The following is a 25,341-nucleotide window of genomic DNA, read 5'->3' on the forward strand; positions in this document are numbered from 1 at the left end:
ATCAGGATGCACAGAAAAACAGATTTATTTCTGGATTATCTATTTATGTGAAGCAATGAATTACCTAATTTTGCTTGAGCCAATTCAGGTTGTGATTAAAGACTCCCACTTACATAGTTTCCGTGCCTTAATTTTACCTTCCATGCTTTGAATTCCAGTTTTTCTAGCCTCAGGACCTACATTCTATCTGATGACCAAGGTTTTGCCAGTTCCTTCCTGACCAGACCTCTCTCATGCTGATCAGCTATGACGCTTTTGGGTGCCATACCTCCCCAGAGCTCAGCCTACCCATCCGAATGTTCCAAAATGGGACCCTTGACTCCTTCTCAGAAACCTCCTCACCCGAGTCCTGGGATATGGCATCCTATACACATGTCCTAGGAATGTACTTCTCAGGTTGTCTCCTAGGAACCTTGAGAACAAACATGTTTCTCCCTGCCATTTTATGTTTCTCAGATTCTGGAATTTGTTTACATAGATTTAATAAATTGCCAGAGTAACACTGTATGCTGTTGTTTTTCGTTCTTGACATGAGAGGTGAAGGTTGAGGGGTGGAGATGGAAGTGTAAATTGATACAGGCTTTCTGGAAAATGAACTGGCAATAAGACTCAATAATGCTTTAAACATATTAATGCTCTTGGACCTAGTAATTCCACTTCTAAAATATTCAGTATAAAAACAACTTATGCAAAAGAAGTAAAAAGTGTTACTCACAAATGATTTTATGGTACAGTTATTTATAAGAGAAAAACATCTGGAAATAAGACAAATGCACAATAGGACATATAGTTTTATAAACCAGGCAACATGTAAAAGATGGAAGATATTAGAGCTTTTAAAAATAAGTATGCTTTAAAAAATGCTCATGAAATGTCTTGGATTTAGTAAGTCCATCTCTAGAAATCTATTTTAAGACAATAATCTGAAATGTAGACAAAAACATATACACAAAGACTAATAAATTATTCATAAGATCGAGAAACTAGAATCAAGTTAAATATCCAACATTATTGGCATGGGAAAATATTTCTGTTGTAATATTAAGTGAAAAACCAGGATACAATTTTATATCTATATGATCTAAACCATGTAAAACAAAATTATACATGCATAAAAAGGGAAAGAAGTAAATGTGTTAAAATATTAAACAGTGATTGCCTCTGGGAGATAACTGATATTTTCATTTTTATAACTTCTTTGCATTTTTCAAAATTTGCACCATGGGCACGTGCAATTTTTTAATAGAGAAAGTTATTATAAAAAATGCTAAGTATGTAAACTACATAGCAACATGAAGATTGTTTATGAAATAATGTTAAGTGAAAAAAGATGTATATAAAAACTTACTGTGATTGCAATTATGTAAATATGTTTCTGCATATAGACAAGAACTAAAAGGGAAAATGTATAAATAAAATTAGGTTTTGTATTGTGCTAAGGCTGTGGAATTAGGAGTAATTTATTTTTCTTCTCCAAAGATCTCTTCAAAGTTGTTTTAGTGATGTGCATGCATATTTTGAACCATCCTCTCTCTGCATGTCCACTGTGCTGCTAGCTTTTTGGCCGTGGGGCCAGGAGTCCACTGGCTTGGATTCACTCCTGGTCCTGGCCACTCTGAGCCAGCTCCACAGGCCGTGTTGGCTCTACAAATGGCCATGAGGCAGGTAATAATGGCTAGCTTGGCCTCTCTTGTTCCTTTCGTCTCCAGAGGGGCTAAATTCATATTATGGGGGACTTTCATTGGAGACAAAGCCCCAATTGTCATGCAGTGGCCAGCAGGTTCAGTCCACCACCATTTAACATAGGTATTGTTCTAACTATGTTAAGAGGAGATTAAAACAAAACAAAACACCTTTGTGGATATTTGCAATCAGGAACAAATTAAATTGAGCTGTGATTTTTCTTTTTCTGGAGGCTTCTTTGATGTCTTAGGACATCGGACATCTCTTCAGGGCATCACCTAGTTAGTAGGAAAGTCCCAGAGACGATGCTATCCCTGCCATTCTAGGTTTTCCTTATCCCCAGCACAGTGGGTCAGCAAGAATTCTGTGTGAGGAAGAAGACTCCATGGGCCAATATCACAGATGAAGTGCTATATATATGGAACAGTGGAAAAGGGAAAGGCTTTGGAGTCAGACGGGTCTGGATTTAAATCCTGACTCTGTCATTTATTAACATGTGGGCAATTCACCTACCTAATCACACAGTACCTTTATGTTCCATTGGCAGAAAGGAAAGATGACAGCAGTCTTATGGGATAATAGAGAGAATCATGTGAAAAATATATGTAAAGCACTTGATGCAGTTTGACATTGAGTGCCAGTATTGGGTACTTCCTAAATGCTACACCATCAAAAAACTATGATCTCTTGACAAGGGTGCCAAGGTAATTCAATGGAGAAAGAACCGTGGTGCTGGGAAAGCTAGACAGCTTTATTCAGAAGAGGTAAGTTGGTTTCCTACTAAGATATAAAAAAAATTAACTCATAGGAGTACATCTTTATGACCTTGGGTTAGGTGATGTCTTCTCAGCTATGATACCAAAAGTACAAGCAACAAAAGAAAACAACAGATCAATTGAAGTTCACCAAAATTATTATTTTTTTTTTTGCTTCAGAGGCCGTTAAGCAAGTGAAAAGACAACCCACAGAATAGGAAAAAAATTGCAAATCTCATATATGATAAAAGAGCTTATATTAGAATATAAGAATATATATCAGAATACATATTTTGACTCTTACAACTCAACAATCAAAAGATAAGTATAACTTAATTAAAAATGGGTAATGGGAAATAATTTCTCCAAAGAAGATGTACAAATGGCCAATAAGCACATGATAATATGTTTAACATCATTAGACATTAGGACAATGCAAATCAAATCCACAATGAGATACCACTTTGCACCCACTAGGATGATTATAGTCAAAAGACAGATAATAACAAGTGTCAGAGAGGATGCATTGAAATAGGAAGCATTCTGCATTGCTGATGAGAATATAAAATTGTACAGCTACTTTGGAAAACAGTTTGGCAGTTCCTCAAAATGTTTATTCTAATGTTTACCATATGATCCAGCAACACCATTCTTAGGTTTATACCCAAAAGAATGAAAAACATATGTCTACACAAAAACTTGTACATAAACTTCCATAACAGCATTATTCATAATAGTAAAAAATGGAAACAACTGAAATGGCCAATAGATGACTGGAAAAACAAAGTGTGATATACCCCTCCATTGGAATATTGTTCAGCAATAAAAAGGAATGAAGTAATGATACATACTATTATATAGATAAGCCTTAAAAAACATTATGCTAAATAAAAGAAAGTCATGAAATACCACACATTGCACAGTGAAATGTCCAGAATCGGCAAATCCATAGAGATAGAAAGTGGATTAGTGGTTGTCAGGACATGGGGGAAAGCAGAAATGGGGAGTGACATGGGGAGGGAATGGGTATAGAATTTATTTGGGGTGGGGGTGATGATTATGTTCTGGAATTAGTAGTAATGGTTGCATAACTCTGTGAATATACTGAGAACTACTAAATGTTGCACTGTGAAAGATGAATTTGATGACATGTGAATTGTATCTCAATAAAGCTGTTATTTTTAAAAAAGCTATGACCAGCACTTTTAACTTGATGGTGGGAACATACAAATTTTTCCAGAAGTGTGATAAAGTAGATTCATCATTGCCAAATATTCTACTTCTCCTCAGTGCAGTGCCATTCCCTGTGTAAGATTCCACATCTCTACCTTGTTGAATTTAGGAGCAGTCATATGGTTTGCTTTGACCAAGGATATTTGGAAAGAAATGGCTCCTTAAATTTTTTCAGAGCAGGTGCATGGCTCACCATCACTCCCTGATCCCTCTGTCAGGATGACCCACACGGCAGGCGCTGTCAGTACCTTCCCACAATCTCACATGTTCTTCTGCACTTACTATTTCTGCACATGTGCAATAACGTCCAATTGCTGACACATGTGAATCTCTCCTGAGTGCTTTCTCTGGCCACTGGAATCTCCTATGTCCATATACTGAACAGACTGGCCGTGCCAGAGAATTAGCACAACCATGTCAACCCCACCCCTTGGCCCTCGGAGGGAGAACTCTGGGGCTTATTGTCTACACTGATTCCCACGGTTCCCGGGTTGGATTAAGTGCCAGCTGCCCTCCGCGGTAGCTTGCTTGGTAAGGAAACTTTCTTGGCTTTCTTCCTTTTCCTGTATCACTTTCCCACTCCCACCAAGGTCTGGGGATTGCCTCCCAAATAACCTACTTTCGCTAAATCTTCACCTCGTAGGGAACGCAAACTAAGACACCCAGCAACGTTCTAGACAGAGGATGCTTAGTCAGTATGGGTGCCACAGTAAAGCAGATTTAGAGCAGAGCTGGCTCCAATCCATGAGGGACATGTACCTAAAGTGAAAAACCAACCTTTGTTTTTTAAGCCTCTGCAATTTTGATGTCATTGTTCCTTTAGTGTAACTTAGCCTATCATGACTAGTGTACTAGTAGTTCTCACTCTAGGAATTTTTCCTGAAGAAATACATAATTAGAGAGGCACACAAAAATCTTTATATAAAAATGTTCTTTGTGGTATTATTTATAATTAAATAATTGGGGACAGTTGAACATATAATAGGGGAATTAAAATGTAATAGAAAGCTTTTCAGTTATATAAAATTTAATAACATCGAAATATCTAATAGCATTGAAAAATGTTCACACTATATGTAACAGGTGATATATAAAACATAATCCAAAAAAGGAAGGGGAAATAAAAAGATAAACCAAAAACACAAATACGGTGGTAGAAATATGTCCAAATATATCAGTAATTATAATAAACATAAATAGATTAAATTTATCTGTCACAATACAGGGATTATTAGATTTTATTTTTTTAAAGCAGCTAACTGTGCTTTCAAAAGATAATCATAAAAGGTAAAGGGAGAAGTATATTTCCCTACCAGTTATAAAGATAATATTAAATTAAGATTTATTATAAATATGAGAGCATGCAGTTAATGCAGAGTAAGAGGGGTGGACCAGTGAAATAGTACAGAGAGCTCAGAGCAGGTTTGTGCATAGGAAAATTGATATGTAACAGATGTAGAGTTGCTAATATGTAAGAGAAAGGATGAACTAGCTTTTGTATAGTGCTGAGACAAAGGGTTATCCATATGTAAATTAAAATATTATTAAATCCCAGAGTAATTTAAGGACACAGATCAATCCTAAATGAGATATCCAAGTGAGACACAAAATTTGACAATTCTTAGAAGTAAATATGGGAGAATACGCTATCCAGGTAAGGAAGGAGTTCTTTAAGTCTCAAAAGCAAAGTTCATAAAGCAAGAGACTGATAAATTTAACTACATTAAAAACACCTTCTGTATATCAAAATATATCACCAAAAAACACAAGCCACAATCTGGGAGAGGATATTTGTAATGCACATAAATGAGAAAGTATTGATACTCAGAATAAGAAGGAACTACAAATCAATAAAAAGAAACAACCCAATAGAAAATGGCCAATCAACATGAAAAGAGACTCAATCCCACCAGTAACCAGGGAAACAGAAGCAATGGGATACCATTTCACATTTATCCTGATGACTGGTAAAAATGTTTCAGTCTGACAATCCAAGTGTTTGGGGATCAGGGAATCGTAGACTTTGTTGTTGGAAGTGTAAATTTGTTTTACCACTTTAGAAAACAATCAGCCATTATGTAGTAAATTTGAAAAATGCATATAATCAGTAATTCCTCTCCTAACTATACGCCCTAGAGATACTCTCATACTTATTCACATGAAGAGGTGCACAAAAATTCTCTTAGCAGCATTGTTTCACTTGCAAAACACTGCAAATATCCTAAATTATGATCAATAAAATGCAGAAATAAATTGTGATCTAATCATATGTGGAATACTATATAGCAGTTAAAACAAATGAACCAGACGACATGTAGCTACATGAATGAATCTCTATAATATAATAATGAGTAGGGGAAAAGTCACAGAATAACATTTATAGTGTGACACCACTTGTAGGAATTATAAAACAACATCAATTATATTTTTGGATACATAGATAGGAAGAAACATTGAAATCAGTACAGTGGTTACCTATAGGGTGAAGGGACGGAGATACGATCAGGTAGAAGCAGAAGTCTAAACTAGATTTATATACATATGTATGTATATATATTTATATGTATATACGTATATATATATGTATATATACTTTTTTTTTTCAATAGTAGACTCTTTGGCATAAATGGCACAGTGTTGATAGGATAAAGCCAAGGTGTTTGGGGGGACGCAGTAAATGGCTGTTCATTATATTTCTACTCTTTTCTGAGAGCCATAACTATGTTTGCTTGAATTTGTGCAGTAGAAGTTAGGAAAAGGCAGAGCTAGCAGAAAAGAAATGTAGTTAATAAAGCCTGCGGCTTATCTTCTGAAGCAACTGACGACAGATCAAGAACCCTCTTCAATTCACACTTCGGCATCCTATCAGGGTGTGACCAAACAAGACTGGGATATGGAAGCAGGTAATCTGGGTCGGCACGTGTGGAGTGGAACAGGACATTATCGCAAAGGAGAGCAACCACACAGCACAGAACAAAGATGATCCCTGCCAATTATAACCTCTACCAGCACTTTAGAGGGGAGAAATTGGCAGGTCACACCACTGGGCAGCACCACTTACATTAGCTTATGATTTGGAATTTTGATATGTTAAACACAGCTCATTCTATGTGACAGATTACACAATTTTCACACTAGCTCATCTTTGGTCTTTTGAAGTCCCAAGTTCTACAAGCCCTCTCAGGTGAAAATACAGTGATCACCCGAACTGGGTAGATCCCACTCACATTTGCACTCCTTGTTTTATACCTTAGTTACAGAGACCAGATAACTAGCCCTGGTGCTAGGGAAGAACCTGCAGAGGGCAATTTCTCAGTCGCCTTGGGAGTGAGCCAACTGGCCATGGGATACAGCATGAGTTTGACGGAAGGCAGGCATGATATGGAACGGCCCTACTGGTTCCTAAAATACTGAAGTGCATCATGCTCGTTGGCAATTAGCCCCCCTTAGAGCCCACCAACCCTGCCATGTGACCACTCAGCCACACTAGCCCCTCCCCCAGGATCTCATCTCCCCAAAGTACATGGCTCTGCACAGCAGGGGGGTCACCTGTGCTGCTAAGTATTTAGTTATGCCAATGGATGGAGACTGATCTCTGTACCCACTCTTGAATGCTCATTAACCCTGCTGGTACCGTCACCTCCTTAGGTTCCAACAGAGAACAGCATCTCTTGGCCAATTCTGCCCTCAAGTTCTCAAACCAAAATACAATACCTTTCTGGCAAAACGAAACCACTCAACCTATCTCGAGGCTCAATGCCAGGCCTAGGGGAGAGGAAGGAGCTTTTAATCCCATGGCCACAGCTTTGTTGGAGGACGTGACTGTCCAGCCCTAAGGGTGAGAGACAAGTCAGCCTGACACTCATCGCAGAACACCAAACTGCTCACTGTCCCAGACTAGACCACCTTCATGGGCCGTCCTCCCTTCATTCCAGGCCACCTCCAGGCAGCTTTCCCATTCCCCATGATTTTAAAACTTATTTCTCAGGAGACCAGGACACTTCCTTGACACTTGAATCCGTCAAGTGATTTAGTGAGAACTTGCCCCTGGAATTGGCAGCCACATCAGAGTATCAGCCCTGCCATCTGAAGAGTTAAGAGGAAGCAGCGAGAGCTGGGAGGGCGAAAAGAAACTGCCAGTGGGGCAGAGGGTGCAGGGAGAAGGGTTGTTCATGGCACAAAAGAGCTCTGCTGTTCATTCAGGGCGTCAGAGAAGGGCAGGGATTGCATTTGCATATGCAGCCAGGTATCGCTCTGGGAAATAAGGGAAGAGCCAACGCACAAAGGCCACAACTACTCACCAGGGCTGGTTATTGTCAGGAGATCAAGCTGCCGCTGTTGCTGCAAAAGAAAACACACTGTGAGAGCACTGATTTGAGTCAGGGCCAAACTTGTGCCAGCACGTCAGGGTGGACACAGAAAGACACCACCAGCGTAGGGTACTCTGGGGGTAAGCTGGTGCTCATTCACAATTCTGCAGAGAGACAAAGGGAATGGATGGCCTTTTGGTTTGTCCTTGGGTGGTCAGAGCTGAAAGGATCTGAGAGGTCTTTCAGGCAAACTTGTTTTACACTTAGGGAAAAGCCATGGGCTCATTCGTCGGTACCAGATGGTGTTAGATTTGTCTCTGCTCACGCTGGCTGCACTGACTAAGGGTCTGATATCATAGCAATCGTCATTGTCGGGGGTCCTGAAGTCATTGTCACCCTCCTGATGGCCTTTCCAACCAAGATAGTCCTGGACTGCTTTATTTCTTGAACTTGCTCAGCAATGAATGCTCTGAGAATTTCAATTATTGACCATTAGGCTATTCCTCTCCAACTGATTCCTCATGGCTTTGTACCATACAAGATTCAAAGGAAACATTCACGGGGCACACCAGGCCATATGGATGAGGCTGCATGTGTTTGGAGGCAACACGCCTTGGCAGCCCTAAGGGCTGAGGGGATCAGCATTTCGGGAGGCTTGCCCCCATCACAGCATACCTACCGGGATGCCCTGCCCGGGACGGGATGTCACAGGAACCTGAGGGAGAGGTGGGTACTGGAGGCGGGGGTGGGGCAGTGGTGAGCAACTCTCATAAAGACTTAAGTCAGGATTCCGTATGCCCAAGTCGACCTCTTTCTTTTTCCTACACTTGATTTTCCATAAATAGTCCTTAACATCTGTATTTTGTTTTTTCTTAAAAGGGGTCCCAACAAACGCCACTTTGAGAACCACTGCTACATCGCAGGAGCTCCTGATTACCTGGTATTTCATCGAATGGATCCTTTGCCATGTCACCTTACCTGCATTTCCCTCTTTATCTGCCTCTCTCCAAGAATGGCTTCCTACAGTTTTGTTTAAGCAGAGAGGGGAAGGCAGCAACATTTTTTGAATACCAACGACAGGCCAGGCACAGTACCCGGTATATGGTATGTCGCTTCTTTGCATACTCTTGACAGTCCTACAGGGTTGGTATTGTACAGAGAAGGGGCATGGGGTTCAGAGAGGAGACGTGGTCTGCCCAAGTCCACATCTTCACTACACGGCAGGGCCAGAGTTAGAGTTCAGTTGGTCTAACCCGATGTTTAGTGTTGGTGGTATTCATTCTTAGAGTCCATGTGACCCTCAGTTTATATGAGCTGCCTCTTCCCTTTGCATAGCATTATGGATGTTTAGAGTTCAAAGGTCATTGAGTCTGACCTGCTACCAGGACACGAATCCCCTCTGCAATGTCCCCACCAGTTGTACAAACAACTGCTGTCATTTCATCCCTTTTCTTGATGGGGAACTCACGCCTTCTTATAAATTGGACAGCTCTACTGAACAGGGTTAAAAGCTGATTGCTTATGACCTCACCACCCTTTCTAGCTGCCTCAGCGCATGACAGCAGTTTGGATAGATGAAGAAGATCTGGGTTTTCTTCTCTCCAGGCTAAAGTCCCAATTCCTTGGTCCTTCCTCGTAAGACCTGGTCTCAAATCTCCTCACCCTGTGGTCCCCCTCCGCCTCCATTTCACTTTGCTCCGTCCCTGTCAGACCCTCTTTAAGACTTCTGCCGCCCTTGCTTCGGGGACTTCTCATCAGCCTAAACGCAGATTGCATCCTCTCCCAACCCTCTCAGTCACACGTTCTTGTTTTCCTGCCAGCTTATAACTCTTGCCAGTTGACATTTTCAGGCAAACAATGCAACTTTAAGACGTCATTGACCTACATCATGAAACACATCTTCGTGCTGACATGAAACACATATCCACGCACAGGGGCTGGAAGGAATGCTGGAGGCAGACTGCCCTCCGTGAACACCGAACCGGGCCAGTAGTACAATTGGCTCAAGCTGCCTTTGCCTGGGCCAGTCTGTGTGGTTTGGCACTTCCTTCATGCATGAGGAAAGCATACAACGCATGTACACTTCGATTTTTCCATAAGCTCAACTTTGTGATGGCTGCTTGTGAAGAAGGTCTAGTTATCTGAAAAGTGTCTCTTTTCCTAATTAAGAGCTATTTCTAAACGGTGACTCCGTGTTCAGGGTCCACTAGAGAAAAAGGGAAGAAACCCTGACAGGAGGCAGACATACCTGGGCTTGTGCCCTGGCCCCTCCGTGTGGCTTTGGGTAACTTACTTTATGGCTGTGGCCTTAAACCTCATGCCTCTAAAATGAGCGAGTGAGACTGAAAATACCTTCAGTGACTCTTGAGTCCAGTGCAACCAGGTACTATGCTTGTGGGCTCCCTCTTCTGGTGTAGAGAGTTCCCTGAGAATCTCTGCAGTCAGGACACAGGGGGCTCCAAGGACAGAGTCTGGATTTCAAAGGGACCAATCTAAGCTTTCCTCTCACATTGCAGTGTTCAGTGCATGTGTGTCTTCACTAGTTGAGGAGCATCTTCAGGACCCGGAACATCTATTATCCAGTCCACGGCTTAGAGTAACCCCCAGAAAACACTTGCTTAAACTCAACAGAACCATTCCTGCGATCCATAGGATCCTTTCTAACCACTGTTTGCTCACGCCGGCCTCCCACGCCTAACAGCTCCTGATCTTTGTGGCGGCTCCTCCTCGCATCTCTAGACCTCCATGAGCTCTTCTCTGCACAGCAACTCCCAAACCTAACCCCTTCCCTCCTTTCCTCAGAACAGAATAAATAGTTCACACTTTGTTCTTGCAGTGCATCTGGTAAAACGTGCCTTTTGTATCATGCTCTGAATTGTCTGTTTCCTTCTCCATTTCTCACAAGGTCCTTACTCAAGGACAAGACTGGTCCTGCTTTCTGTATGTCTCCAGGGCCCAGCACCAAGGCCTGGAACAAGTGTTTGATGTCACGTAGTTCAAATGATTCGACTGCCCCATTATTCCCTCGGCAGCGATCCTGTTAGGCAGGAATTAATGAGCATGGAAAGTCAGCATGCCCTTTCCTCTCCAGGATTTCCCCCTGCCGCGCCTTGGGGTTCTTGCCTCATGGTTTTGCTCCCACCGTCTCCGCAGATGGCAATACTGTCTATCCAGCTCCTCTGGGAGATCTTCCTTCTTTGATTCCCACCCAACAGGGTCACTCACTGTCTCTTCTTGACTCCTACAGCTCCTACTGTCTGTGCCACTCCTGTGGTGACCAAGTCAAGCTAACCTGGGGACAAGCCCATTTAACCTACAGTTCACTGACATATGTGTGCACCACCTAGTGGCCCAAGCAGGTAAGTGTAGGCTATTGTTTTAACCTGCAGGTCTTAGATAGGATTGCAAAATCTACCTGTTCTGTATGTAAATAGAAACAAAAGGGTGCGTTCAAGAATCACTGTGCAATCATATTTACCTAAGAAACTGGAATATCCAAATAATTTCCTGAAAGTCCTTCAAAAATAAAGGAATGAAGTGAAGTGAAAAATTCTATTACTAAATAGTCTACCTAGTATAATCATTTTAGATTGCCAACAGAAGCTACATGGCATTTGTGAAAATAGGGATTGTGATTTGTAGAGTTTGGCTAATAATGTACAATCAGTCTTATATAGAAGGGGGCATGTTGGACATAAAGAATTACCTAATTATTATAATTAGTTACCAACTGAGAGATAAGGGCCTTTTATATGGAGATACATTATCTAACTGCCTGGAAGGCAAACTATGTAATGTTAGATGGAGGAAATGAAGTCCGTGATCTAGGCAGGTTTGGTCGGCTGACAGGGCCTGGGGGCCGGGAGCTGAGCTGCTGAACCACTAGCCGAGGAAATGCTCCACTAAGGAAGGCAGGGCCTTCCCGTGTCTGGTATGGTAGCTGGGTGTGTATTTGTGTGTGTTGTGGGTGGTGGGGGGCATTCTTCCTCAGGTGAAGGAAGTGTACACCTAGACAGAGGGAAACACGTTCAAGTGTGGTATTCCTGCGTGGTATCCCATGGACTCTTGAGGGGCGTGGATATACCAGGGTAGGTCAATTAGGAGTTGATGTGTGGACTCCGGGCTGTGTCTGAGCCCTGCTTCCAGCCTTCCCTGGTACAGTGGTGCCCATGGACATTTAAGAGAAATGCATTTCTGCTTAACCACCATGGGATGCATGCTGTGTCATGACTCCATAAAGACCATTGATGGGTGGTAGTGCCAACGTCAACAGGTGCCATCTCTAAATTTGGTGTCAGTCAGAGCACTTATATCGGATGCTTAAGGAATTACCTATTAGCATCCTTGCTCCAAGAGTTATCCGTACTCTCCCATGCATCTAGTGGAAGGCGTTTTGTTAATACAATGTCACCCCACTTCTGGTCACAGTTGACTGCCCCAATGGTAGAAGTACTAAAAGGAGGGCCAATTAGCAACTTTACCCAGGAATTTTGGATCTTTTATGGGTTCAATTTATTCTCAGTAAAAACTACTGTTGTCCTAAGTTTAAGAACCTATCTTTAATTTTTCTTTTGTAATTGAAAACATATACTTATTTTTGTCATTTTCTAAATTTTTAGAAAATTCAGAAAGTAAAAATTAATGAAATTCCACCACTGAAAGAGAACCATCGTTGGCATTTTGATGTATTTTCTTGTCATCTTTCTTGCTTGTGTATATTTAATGAGATCATATTTATATATAAAAAACAAAGCATGTTTTAATCTTGTACAACATTGTTAGTTGTTTTCGTCCTGGGCTGAGTCTTTGTTTTGAAGCATAAGGTTGTAAGTCATATATATGTATTTTCATGACTGATAAGTTTGCTCTTACCGCTGTGATTTTGTTTCTGGCTCTTTTTTTCAAGGAAGGTGACATTAATTGTCAAGACATCAGTTGGCTATACCACTTGGTTATTCTGTCACAACGAGGCAGTTGGAAAGGCCCAGCTACTGCAGCCTAGTAATGGCAACAAAGTTGTCTGAATCTGGAAAAGTCTCTTCCAGGCAATATCCAAGCGGGAAGATACTCTTCTTCGTAGATGACGCCCCTCTGACTGCAGTGACAGAAAGCACTTTGCAGAAAGAGTTCCAGACTCAGAATCAGAAAGCTAAAAGTGTGAAGACTGATTCTGCCATCTCCGAGCTATGTCACCCTAGGCATGTTACTTAAGCCAGCTGGCGATTAGGTACTCTGTCTATAAAAGCAGTGCAGACCAAGCTCCAAGAGCCTAACAGGAAGGGAAAGCTGAGAGCAAGAGGAAGAACCATTCTGACCAGGGGGACCCAGACTGAGTAGGGAGCACACTACTGGAGCGCCAGGATTTCTAAGTGCAGGCTCCACACCGCTCTGCCCCACCTCCGGCTGAGACTTGGGGTTTCTCACCATCTGGCTCCTGGCACTTTACAACAGCATCTTAGCTGGTTCCCCTGCTTCTAGTGCTGCATCCTCCAGTTCATCCACACTGCAGCTGGCGTGAGATTTCTACAGTGCACATCGAAAAACTCCTCAGGCTCCTATGGGATGGAGTCCAACCCTTTCGCTACTATTAGACGACTTCCGCGACCCGCCTTCTATCTCCTGTTCTCTCAGACTCTGAGCTCCAGCCACCATGGACCACGTCCAATTCCCCAAATGTGCTGTGCTCTCATCTCTAGGCCTTTGCACATGTTGTTCCCTCTTCTTGGCACAACAAGCCTGCACCCAACCCACTCTGCCTGGCTAATTCCTACTTCTTATTCAGCTCTCAGCTCATGCCACCTCTTCTGTCAAGGCTGGACTGGCTCTTGCCCTTCTCCCCCTCACTTTCCCCACCAGAGCACCATCGCATTGCAGTTCTGTGCCCTGTTTGTTCCTCCATCCTCCCCACTGGTTTTGTGAGCTCCCCGAGGGCAGGGCTGGGTCGTCACTACTTCCCTCAGGAACTAGCCCAGTGCCTCATCAACACAATGCTCAACAAAGATCTGCTGATTGCCTGTTAGATGACAGCTAGACAGGGTCCTACTGAATTGGCCATCAGAAGAGGTTTAGTTTACCCCCCCCAAAAAAAAAAAACAATAACACACACACAGCCCCCATAATTTTTCACAAAACCCTTTCTGTGTCTGCTTTGGGACCTAGGGACACAGAGACTAGGCCTTGCTCATCTGGATGGGTAATCATGAGGCTGTGGTTAAAAATGGACTTTTCATGTTGGTCACGAACTGCATCGCAATTACTTCTCAGAATAAGAAAGGCACGGGGTGTTCTGGGAGCGCAGAGGCCGGCTTGATGTGTCGCGTTCTGAGTGGTGGGAGAGAATAGTCACTGATTATGTGTTCTGTTTTGCTTTCTGCGTTTCATTCAGGATAGCTATTTGGGGAAAAGTCAGTCTTTCATGGCATGGGCTGGAGATGATTTCAGCAAGAGCACCTGTCATCCTGTGCATTGTCCTGTCACTTCTGAAGCCAGCCATCACGGGAAGGACCTGAGGAGCCACACCCTCCAGAAGTGGGAGTCACAGGGCCACAGGCACACATTTGGGTGCAGGGCTCAGGTCCCTCCTTTCCTGCAACCCCTTCCCTGCTCAGCTGCTCCCCGCCCTCAGCCACACTCATTTTCCAGTCACCTCCGGCTCTCATGCTCCCGCCCGGCCCTGCCCCAAACAGAGCCTCTTCCTCAGAAAATACTGCAAGTGGTTCTGACCTCTCTCTAAACTCACCCTTTGATCTCTCTTACTCCCATCCAGCCTCCTCACTGCTTGTAGGATTGAGCATTCTAAAATGAATTTTGCTCCTTTCTTAGAATAAGTTAATGATCCCCATTGTATTTCTGATAAAGACAAGATTTCTTAGCTTGATATTCAAGGAGGGTGTGGAAAATCCCTATGAGTTTCATGTGCTATTTGAAAAAGCAGTTTTTTATATTTTAATATAACCTCGTGCTTGGAAAACAAACAAAAGTTACCTATTGTTTTCAGGACCAAACTGCAGACACTAAAGGTGGGCTTACTCATGCTAGTCCACGACAGATGCAGAAGACGACTCTCACCTGGCAGAGGAAGGGGGGCAGTCACCTCTGAGAGGAAAGGGAGCAGCGATTACGAGTTTGAAAAGCCCTGTCTCAAGGCACTGAGCTCATGCCCACACCCCTCAGAAGTGGGGTGCTGGCCAGCTGTTGGCCTGACCATACGACACGCTGCCACCTTAACTGCTCACTGACACTGCCTCCTGCCCCTGACATGGCCTTCTTTCCACGTCTGCTCATGCTAAACAACTGACGTGCAACACAGATTTCCCAGATAGCATTGTGCCTTTACTCTTTGACTCCTCATTTATTTGCAATTCAACAAGTAGCAGCGGAGCATCTGCTCTGTAGCAGACATGTAGCTGAGGGTAGGGCACGAGAGAGACAGGCCCTGTCTTCACAGAGGTAGCTGAAGGGAAGTGGAGGAGGTAGGCGTATTAAGCAAATAATCATACAGTATTACATAATTTAAATTATGGTAAGTGCTCCAAAAAACAAACAAACTATGGGTAAAGGTACTATGACTGGGTTTAAACTATGCCTCAAGCCTCACCTGGCCCACTGGCTAATGCCTGGACGCCACCCCCAAGCATCTCCCCAAGCCCCCACCTGCCAGGGCAATCTGAGCTGCGGCTGAGGGTTAGCCTCCCTTTGGGCACCTACTCCCATAGCGATAATAAAAAATGCATTAGCCTTTAACTTAGGGGACAGTGAACATCACTTTGGCTGAAACAGAATCCCACCATTAGGGGTTAAATTCAGTGGATCGCAGACAAAAGCTGGGGCTGCACTGTGAGATTGCTTCAATATATTTCTGCGAGTAGTTTCTGCTCCTGTAGCTTCCTGTTATTGGAAAAGCCAGGCAGGCAAGTGACTTTCATCCCCAGGGCCGCTTAAAGGAGCATTTTAGTCCGGCCTCTGGCAGCACAAAAGCAGGGCAAGTGGAAATGGAGAGGGGCATACGAAACTGCAAAGACATCTTGGAAGTAGAATTAATAGCAACAGAGGCTGCAGCAGCTTCCAGTTGCTGAGCACTGACTACGTGCCAATGCTCACAACCTCTGGAGGCAAGTGGTAGCCCTTTTTCCAAAGGAAGAAGCTGAGGGTTGGGAGGTTAGCTTACTTGTCCAAGGTCACAGCCGAAGTGGGAAAACCTAGATTCAAACCCAACTATTGGCCTCTGAAGCCTATGCTCTGTTAGTCGTGAGAAATGAGGCAACACTCTCGGCTGCGTCTCAGGTTTCTAGGCAGAGGAGCCGTGTGAGCTGTGGTGGGTGACGCTGCACAACGGGAACGGCCTCTGTGCACAGGACAGGAGCGACAGTTTAGCTGTGACCTTTTCTGCTTTTCCTTTGTGGTGCTCACAGTTTGAAATTCTATATTTACCTGTGTTTATATTTGACTAACGTCATTCCCATTACAGTCTAAGCTCCATGGCAGAAAGGACAGGGTTTAACTCTGCTGGCAGACTGGATTCTGTCTAAATATGTGTTAAAAGATCGCCTATGGGAGGGCAGCACTGGATAAACAGCTGAAACCCTCACTCCTGCTGGAGAAAAATGACACATCCCCCAAACCCCAAGTGGTCAGACGGGGGCTTGTGCTGGAGGACTCCACCTTCCCCAGCTCTGGAGGACAGACCCGTGCACGCATCAAGAAACAGTGACAGGAAGGCTGTTCTAGTCACGAGCCAGAAGATTTCATGGCAGGATAGACTGCTTCTTCCCCATCCTCCGTTCCAGTGACAGGAGGCCACATGGGGATCTCCAAGAACAGACATGGCATCTAAAGTAATGGTGCAGCTCTAGGCTGGAGAGGACGCATATCTGGCTGCCAGGTGCCCACCCAGAATACCATGTAAGCATTGATGTAATAGCGTCTCCCATTTATAGGTAGGTGTTTGCATATTAGTCTTTCTTTTCTCCTCACTTCTACCTCTCCTCTCCCCATTTCCTACCCCCGAAGCCTAGCCTTCTCCTCCCAGGTCAGCAGCTGAATGTTTTCCATTTCTCTGTGTTCTTTCTGTACCTGATCTCTGACAGGGCATCAGGAAGTTTGCTGTAGATCTGATGGTTTGGCTTCTTATTAGAGCAAATTACATGATTATAAATTCTCTCTTTTAAATCTGTTTTGAGTAAGTCACAGCTTTTCTTTTGTAGAATCAAACTTTAGAGTTCAAAAGAGATGCCTTCTAGACCTTCAATTTATACTTTAAAGCTGTGATTACTCTTCATCCTTCAGGTCACCCAGAGCCAGCACAAGAGAGGCTATCCCACAACATGGCCTCCCGGGGTGTCAGAGCAAGGAGCTTTGGAGGTCATCTAGCCCAGCTACTTTATTTCAAAACAAGTAAATTGAGTCCACAGAGGGTAAGGGAGCTGCTCCGTGTCATCCGTCACATTGCTCTGCACTCTGCTTGTATGCCTCCTTGGGTAGGAGACATTTATGCCTATATCCTAGCACCTAGAGAAGCATAGATGCTTAGAGAAAACTGCTAAGGAAAGTAAGGGATGGGGTGGGGGACTGGGGGCAGGGGAAGAATTGAGTTAGGAATTTGTTCCAAGTTCCAATGCCATGGTGCTTATTTGATTCGACGGGTTTTAACCGAGGAGTTATCAAGACGACTTCCTTCAAGAGGTGGTAACTGAAATGGCCCATACAGGATTGGAACTATTTAACTTTTCCCTGAGAAAGTGGGGTCTACTTTTAAGAAAGAATAGAAGGACAGGAACCTGGATTGGCCATGAGGCCCTGGGACCCTCTGTTTCTATTACGTTGGTGCAAAAGTAATGGCGGTTTTTGCAATTACTAACCTTTTAAACTGCCATCACTTTTGCACCGACCTAATAGGAGCTAATGAGTCTGTTTATGCGTGACATTTGGTTCTTAAGACTATCAGGGTATCCCCCTGAAACACCATATTCTGTTGGCGTCTTTACATATTTGGTTATTTAGTATATAACACTAATTCCCAAACAGAATTTGAAGACGCTTACAATAAAGGAATGCAGCAAAATAAAAACCATGTAACTAAAGACATAGAGAAAAAAATAAGGATAGGAGAAATTGGATAATGCTAGGTATAAAGTCGTAACTCACAATTCATATCCTAAGATACTCTGTTCACTTACTAGCGGTGAGGTGCGACTTAGGCACAGCGGAAAACTCAGTTATAAGATACCCAGTGTCCTAAGGAATGAAAAAAAAAGCAAACAAATAAAAACCTCCAATAAAACAGTTGAATTACAGAGTCTCCACCTTTCCTGACCTGAGGTCTGAGGGAAATCTCTTCACTGGGTCCTTAGGAAAGGTATTTTGAGGCCTAGCCGTGACAGGATTTGGCCGGGTTAGGCAGCGTCTGTCATAGCAGCAGAGCTGCGTTTGGACCCAGCAGACCTGATTTCCATGTTGCTTGGAATAAGGCTCATGGAGCACAGAGACTGGTGAGAGGTGGGGGTGTGAGAGCGCCGTGGACAGAAGAGGAAGCCACAGGTCTGTGCCATGGAGAAGAGCGAAGGGCAGACAGTGAGTACACATCCTCGCTGGCACACTCACGCGTGGCAATGCCCTTGAACAAATTACTTAACCGCTCTCCCATTTCCACTTTTCTAAAATGGGGATGAAGAGCTTTTAAACTGAATACAACTCCACTCAGAATTTTTATATTACAATAAATGTTACTACAGTATGGGATAAATAGAAAATCAACATTTCTTTTTAAAGGTTATACACAAGACTCAATAAAACAGTAAAGTTTCAGATTTTTTGAGAGTATCACGGTCATTCTCCCCTATTTAGTCGAAAGAGTTCAGAGGTCTGACTGCTAAAATGATCCTATTACACTCACACTCAAGTAGGTGTTCGAGAAAGTGTGTGTTTTTTTCCCCCATTCTCCTTCAGATTCAGCAAGTGTGCAAAGGAGTTCACAGCAGCTGTGCTCAGAGCCACAGTGAGGAATGAAATAATGGATCAGAAATATGTGGAAGCCAGAAGCTTTGTGTTCTGGCCCCAGCGTTCCTACTTACTTGCTACATGAGCCAATCATTTACCTTCTCTGAACCTGTCTCTACCACATGCTGGCTAAATGGGTGAGTCAGTTAAAGACTCTGAAATGGGTTTAGCAACCCATCTACTATTAAAGCGGTTAGCTTAGTGTCTGGTACATAACATCTGGGTAAATGGCACATAGTCTGATAAGACTTTTTATTTTTAATTCCAAGACTCCTTGCTTGGAAAGCTTCCTTCCCCTCTTTCTCTGTGTATGACTTCTCTCTTCCATCAACACCTCCTGGAACCCTCTCATTCCCAGGCTGGGGTAGCACCTTGTGCTACCCTTGGCCACAGACGTTATCACCGTGGGTTGCAGTGATCTAGCTGAGGTATCTGTCTGTGAGCTTTTGTGGGCAAGGAGGCTGTGTGCGTCACATTGGTGTCTCCAGCTCCTGCCACTGTACTTGGCACAGAGCAGGCCCTCAGTTATGTTTGCTGAATTTCATGAAACTGTGGAGTTCCTGTGAAAAATATCATGACATTCAGAATAAAACTCTGGCACTGAAAGTGAGGCAACATTAATCTGTGTTCGTGCCCAGCTAGAGTAATGCCTCTGCACGATGTCAGAGTTATATATGCTGCAGGAAGTAAAAATGCCAGGCCAGAAAAGTCTCTTTTCTGCATTTGACTGGCTCTCATGGAAGCTCCATTCCACGCTGATCAACCACGACTTTCCATAAGAAGTTGTCAGCTTGATTGTGGGGAAAGAATCCAGATCTAATTGTTCTTTGTAAGCCTGGGACAGAAGGTATTGTTGCTTGAAAAATGGAACTGTCTAAATTAATTTTCCTGAAACAAACATCTTTGCCAAATAAAAGCAATGCATAATAACAACCCGTAATTAAAAGTAAAATGATACCTTTTGTTAAGTAGGGAAAGCAAATGTGTTCACTATAAAATAAGACCAAGATGTTATTTTCTTGCAACTCCAGAGACACATCTTTAAGTCTGATAAGAGGTGTGTGTGTGTGTGTGTGTGTGTGTGTGTGTGTGTACGTGTGTCTATACGTGTGTGTGTGTGTGTGTGTTTAGAGGGGGGTGGGGGAGATATCGCTTTCTTTTTTTTCTTTTCTTTTCCTTTTAAAAAGCAAATGTTCATCTCTGATTTCTGAACAATGCAGCCAGAACATTCTTAAATCCCATTACACTTTTAACAGACAGGAATTGAGAAAATGAGGGGAATTAACATTTATTGAACTGCCTTTTTTTTTTTTTGCCTAATTTTCCTAACTTATTTTTAATTTATATATATATATATATATATATATATATATATATATGATAAATTCTTTTTAGAATAGATTTAAGATATTTAAGATGTAAAACATTTAAAGTGAACATCTACTCTATAACAAATGCTTTAATTTATGTTTACTCATTTTATCTTTGCAACACTTTCATAATGCAGGTATTTCACTCCCATTATAGAGATGAGGAAACTGATGCTCAAAGAGCTTAAGTAAATTGCCTAAAGTCACAAAGCCAGTCAGTGATAGAGCTAAGATTTAAACCAAGCTTATGACTATGAAGCTTCTGTTCTTAAAAAATACACTTTCCATAATACATATCATTAAACAATAGTCATGATATTAAAATAAAGAGAAAAATACACACAAAAATCTCAACATCTTATTAGCCATTTCCATTTTTCCATGCTGTTTTCTAGTTCTCGTCTAAGTATTCATGCGTGTAATGCATGATAATTATTGTATATAGAAAAAAGATGTAGTCATGGCATAAGTATGACTTGGTTACTTTTTGTATTCTGTTATTTTTAGGTTACATTATATCATAAGAAGTGTTCCACTAGTGTTACATAGTCATTGTAAACGTTATTTTAATGAATTCATAATGTTCCATTTAGTGAAAGTACATAGTTTACTTAAATACAGGATATTTATCCTATTATTATTTTGTTATTATAAATGACATTACAAAAAACATCTTCCTGAATACATTTTTTCCCCTTCATTTGGATTAGATTATTTCTCTGGGATGAATACCCAAGAGTGGAATTACTGGGTCAGATAGTGTGTACCTTTTTACGACTCTTGATACTTACTGCCAAGTTTCTTTCTAGCAGGATCATTCCAATTTAAACTCCCATGAATAGTGTGTGAGATAAAGGTTTTACTGTAGCCTTGACAGCATGGGGGAGTTATAACTTTACTTTTTTTTTTTTTTTGTTAATAGTTATCATATTGTATCTGACTGCTATTTTATTTTTTTTTAAAGGTGATTCAGTGGGTTTGAATTCTTTTTCATTATCTTGTTTGTTCATTGTATTTCCAACAGTGAGAGCTTATTTTTCACCTTTATTTGTCCAGCATTAGGTTTTAGCTTTATTTTATTTTAAACTCTTCGGGAGATAACTATCTCTCTTGCTCTTGGTTCACGATCTTTGGTGGCACTAGAAATACCTGATTTGGCCCCAAATAAAATGCTTACCCTAAATGAAAGGGTCCTTTTTAAAGTTTCCAGTCAAAGATGGATCCCACTGAAAGTTGGAAATACACATCTAGAGAGTGTTAGTATAGGCTTCATAGGCTCACAAGGACATAAGGATGCTCTGCGCCTCTCCCCTCTCCTCTAATCCCCTTCTAAGGACTGATGATGTCACTTCCCACACAGCATGAGGAAATCTGCAGAAGATCAAGGGCACTGACTGGCCACTGTACAGGAGGTGCGTCTATCCCCGTGACACCCCTACAGTTCTCACTTCCAAGATTCTGTAGAAGGGAGAATAATCCAAGGGCCTCCTGCTTGGGAAGCGGTATTCTCCTCGCCCTCAGAGAAAGCCACGCAGGATCTCCCAGGAGGCCTTGAGAAAGGATGCCACATTGGCTTGCCTCATCTGGCCAAAGGGAGTTCTCTCAGAACACAGGCTGAGGTTCCACACTGGGGCCTACCACTTTCAAGTATTTTCTGTGTGTGTGTGTTTTGTTCTTTGGTGGGGACTTGGGGAGCAATTATCGTCTTCTGTGGAATTGTCTTCTGTTGTCTTCTGAGAATTTAAGGGACAGGTTTGTTTTTAGGTTAGGATTTAGGTGTTCAGGAGCCTGCGCAATAGCAATCTACTCCCTGTCTCTCTATATAATTGGGCTCCTTATTCTGATGCTTCCAGAGGACGGCAGTCACTCAATCAGTCATGTATGCACATTGCTTAGCACCTATTGTATACATCGCTCTGTGCTAAGCGCTGGGGCAGGATGGGAAGTGGGCACAGGTAAGTACTTACCTAGGCTAGGCATTTTGTTTACGTTGGCTCACAGAAGCCCAACAATATTATGAGGTATAGTTCATAATTTATTTTACAGAGGAAGAAACACGTTCAAAGATGCAAAGGAATTTATCTATGATCACACTATAAATTTATCACATCCTATGAGTTGGTCTCCCTGCCTCCAGTTTCACGGCCCTCAACACATTCTTCACCCTGCAACCAGAGTGAAATTTCAAAAATGCAAACCTGACATGCTGCTTCCCCTCTTTAAAGATCCCCACTGACAAAACAACGTCCGAATTACCTAATATGCTCACTGCCCGCCTGCCTCTGGAGCCTCCCTGCTTCCACCACTCCCCTCGTCGTCCAGGCTCCAGCCCCCAGTACATCATGCTTTCCTCTTGCCTCGATGTCTTCTTATATGCTGCTCCCTCACCTGCCACATCCTCCCTATCACAATCCTTCCCTGGTTAGCTACTCCCACTCCTCTTTGAAATCTCAGCTTAAAGGTTGCTTCCACCATTAAGGCTTATCTGAACTCCCCAGGTTGGTTTAGACGCTAGTCTTCTGTGCTTGTGTCCACCACCCCCCTGTCCCCCACAATCACAGCACTTTAGCTACTATCCTATAATTGTCTGTTTATTTTCTCACTCAACTGTGAGCTCCTTGAAGGCGAATACTCTCATTTACAACTGGAGCCCCAGCATTTCATCACAGTGCATGGCACAGAGTAGATGTCTTCTGTAGACTGGATGTTTGTGTGTCCCCCAAATTCATATGCTGAAAAGTAATCCGCAGTGTGATGGTGTTTGGAGGTGGGGCCTTTGGCAGGTGACTGGGTCATGAGGGTGAACCCTTCATGAATGGGATTAGCGCCCTCATAAAAGAGACTCCAGAGAGATTTCAGCCCTTCTGCCATGTGAGGACACAGCAAGAAGATGACCATCAGTGAACCAGGAAGCAGGCTTTCGCCAGATACTAAATCTGACGGCACCTTGATCTTGGACTTCCAGCCTCCAGAACTGTGAGAAATAAGTTTCTGTTGTTTAATAAGCCAGCCAGTCTATGGTATTTTGTTATCTCAGCCCAAACAGACTAAGGCAATGCCATATCAGTAAATCTGAATAATAAATGAGCAGAATCAGAAGAGATTACAGAGCTAGTAAACAGATTGACCTCCAGGAAGTCAGGGGTTTTTGATTGCCCTTTTTTGCAGCTACTTTTGAGTTATTGGATGTTCCTGTTTAGCATTCATTGGACAACCAGTGAAATAAATAATAAAAAGTTTGATCACCAATAAACAAATAGGAAGGCGTTATTTGTAGGCGATCAAGCCTCTGTTTTCTCAGCTATCATCCCCCAGGTGGCCTCGGGCGCCAGGCCACCAACCAGCATTCTGGACAGGGCCAGGCATGGGCTTTGCAATCACTCCGGCTTAATTCCTGGCTCTGCCTTTTTTCTAGCTTTAGCTTTCCAGCAGCTACCAGTGAGCAAATACCTATCATGTGCCAGGCACTGTACTTTGTGCTTTATTTCTCTTACCTCAAATCTCTAATTCTTCCTAAAAAAAAAAAAAAAAAGAAATACCTAAAATGTAGGCGTCTCCCTTCCCATACAGATGAGGAATCTAAAGCTCAATGAGTTTCAATTACGTTTTCTAGGCGACCTGGGGATTCAAACCCAGGTCTCCCTGATTCCATGGTCCATGCTCTTTATTCCATCACGCTTCCCTGCCTCTAACAGCCTTCTAGCTATGAGTACACAATAGGTGAGTAAGAAAATATAATGAATATTTGCGTTCTTCTTTTGAAGCACTGCAGTTTCTCTGAATCAAACCTTTTCTTCCCTGAGCCAGCTCCTGTGTGTGGGGAGATAGCAGATGGTGACAATTGTCCACTGCTTCTCCGAATGTCACATTTGTATCCTATTCAAAAACACGTTTACAAAGATGTATCTGTGGATATAGATGGCGCACAGAATAGAGGACGTGCTTTTCTTCATCTGGCTATTATGTCCCTAAATGTGTCAATATTTCTTTTTTCTGCAAGTGGAGCACTACATTGGATCCTCCCTTGTCTCTGCTTCAATGGCTCTGTAATTACCAGGCAAGCAAGGATTCGGCAGCTGGCCTCCTATGGAGGGAGCAGTGGCTCCAGTACTTACACCAGTTGAAAGAAGAACGAGCTCCTTGTGCTGAGATGGATGTATCAGTGGCTTTTGTAACCAGGTGTGTGTGTGTGTGTGTGTGTCTGTGTGTGTGAGTGTGTGTGTATGTACACACAGGCACATACGCACCCATATGTGTAGAGTAGAAGTAAGACAGAGTACGTGTGAAAGCAGCGGCAAGAAGGAAGAGAGAAGGGTAGATGGGGAGGACACACATGTAAAACAAAACAGGGGAAAGGAAAGCGAGAATAAAGACCCCGCTCCTGAAGCTCATTGCAGTGAACACAGCAGGGCTCCAAGAGATTGTCTAGTCGGAGGTTAGCAAACTGCTGCCCTGCAGCCCTGCCAGCCACATCTAGCCTGCTGCCTGTTTCTGTACTGCCCACAGCTAAATACAGTTCATACATTTGTAAATGACTGAAAATATCTACAGATAATACTTTGTGATGTGGAAATTACAGGAAATTTAAATTTCAGTGTCAAAAAATAAAGCTTTATTGAAACGCAGTCATACCCATTCCTTCACATGCTGTCTCCTCGTATGCCTGCCTTTGTGGTACCAAGGTACAATGAGTAGCTGAGACAGAGGTCGCTCGGCCTGCAAAGCCTAAAATATTTACTCTCTTGCTCTTAACAGAAAAGGTCTGCCAATTTCCTGATTTAGTGCGAACTCCAGACCCCACAGCCACCTTGCTATAAGCATGAGATTCCACTCTGTCCCTGGGGCCCAGCAAGGGGCCCGGACAAAACGAAAATGAGCCCTTTGCTCAAATAGCAGGATTACAGTGCATGAAAGGTGCCCAAATAGAAAGCCCTTTCCTTCTGCTGCTTCTCTCTCAAATTATCATGCTATTTTTAATTTGCTATTTAAGATTGT

General features: G+C 42.8%; 1 protein-coding gene and 1 long non-coding RNA gene across 8 annotated transcripts in view; one reads left to right on the forward strand and one right to left on the reverse strand.

Moving 5' to 3' along the window:
• Positions 1-25,341, reverse strand: part of AGBL4 (AGBL carboxypeptidase 4) — a 1,099,729-nt gene that overhangs the window by 333,062 nt on the left and 741,326 nt on the right. For all 7 annotated transcript variants that reach the window (XM_074334699.1, XM_074334701.1, XM_074334700.1 and 4 more), the window contains one exon: positions 7,973-8,012. In XM_074334699.1, coding sequence (XP_074190800.1) covers positions 7,973-8,012 — 40 coding nt within the window. The remainder of the gene's footprint in view (positions 1-7,972; positions 8,013-25,341) is intronic.
• On the forward strand, positions 16,383-19,910 carry LOC141572368 (uncharacterized). Its single transcript, XR_012497728.1, has 3 exons — positions 16,383-16,917; positions 17,267-17,457; positions 18,926-19,910. It is a non-coding gene; the product is annotated as an uncharacterized LOC141572368 (long non-coding RNA).

This window comes from Rhinolophus sinicus, linkage group LG06, assembly GCF_036562045.2.
Source record: "Rhinolophus sinicus isolate RSC01 linkage group LG06, ASM3656204v1, whole genome shotgun sequence".
NCBI classification, from domain to species: Eukaryota; Metazoa; Chordata; class Mammalia; order Chiroptera; family Rhinolophidae; genus Rhinolophus; species Rhinolophus sinicus.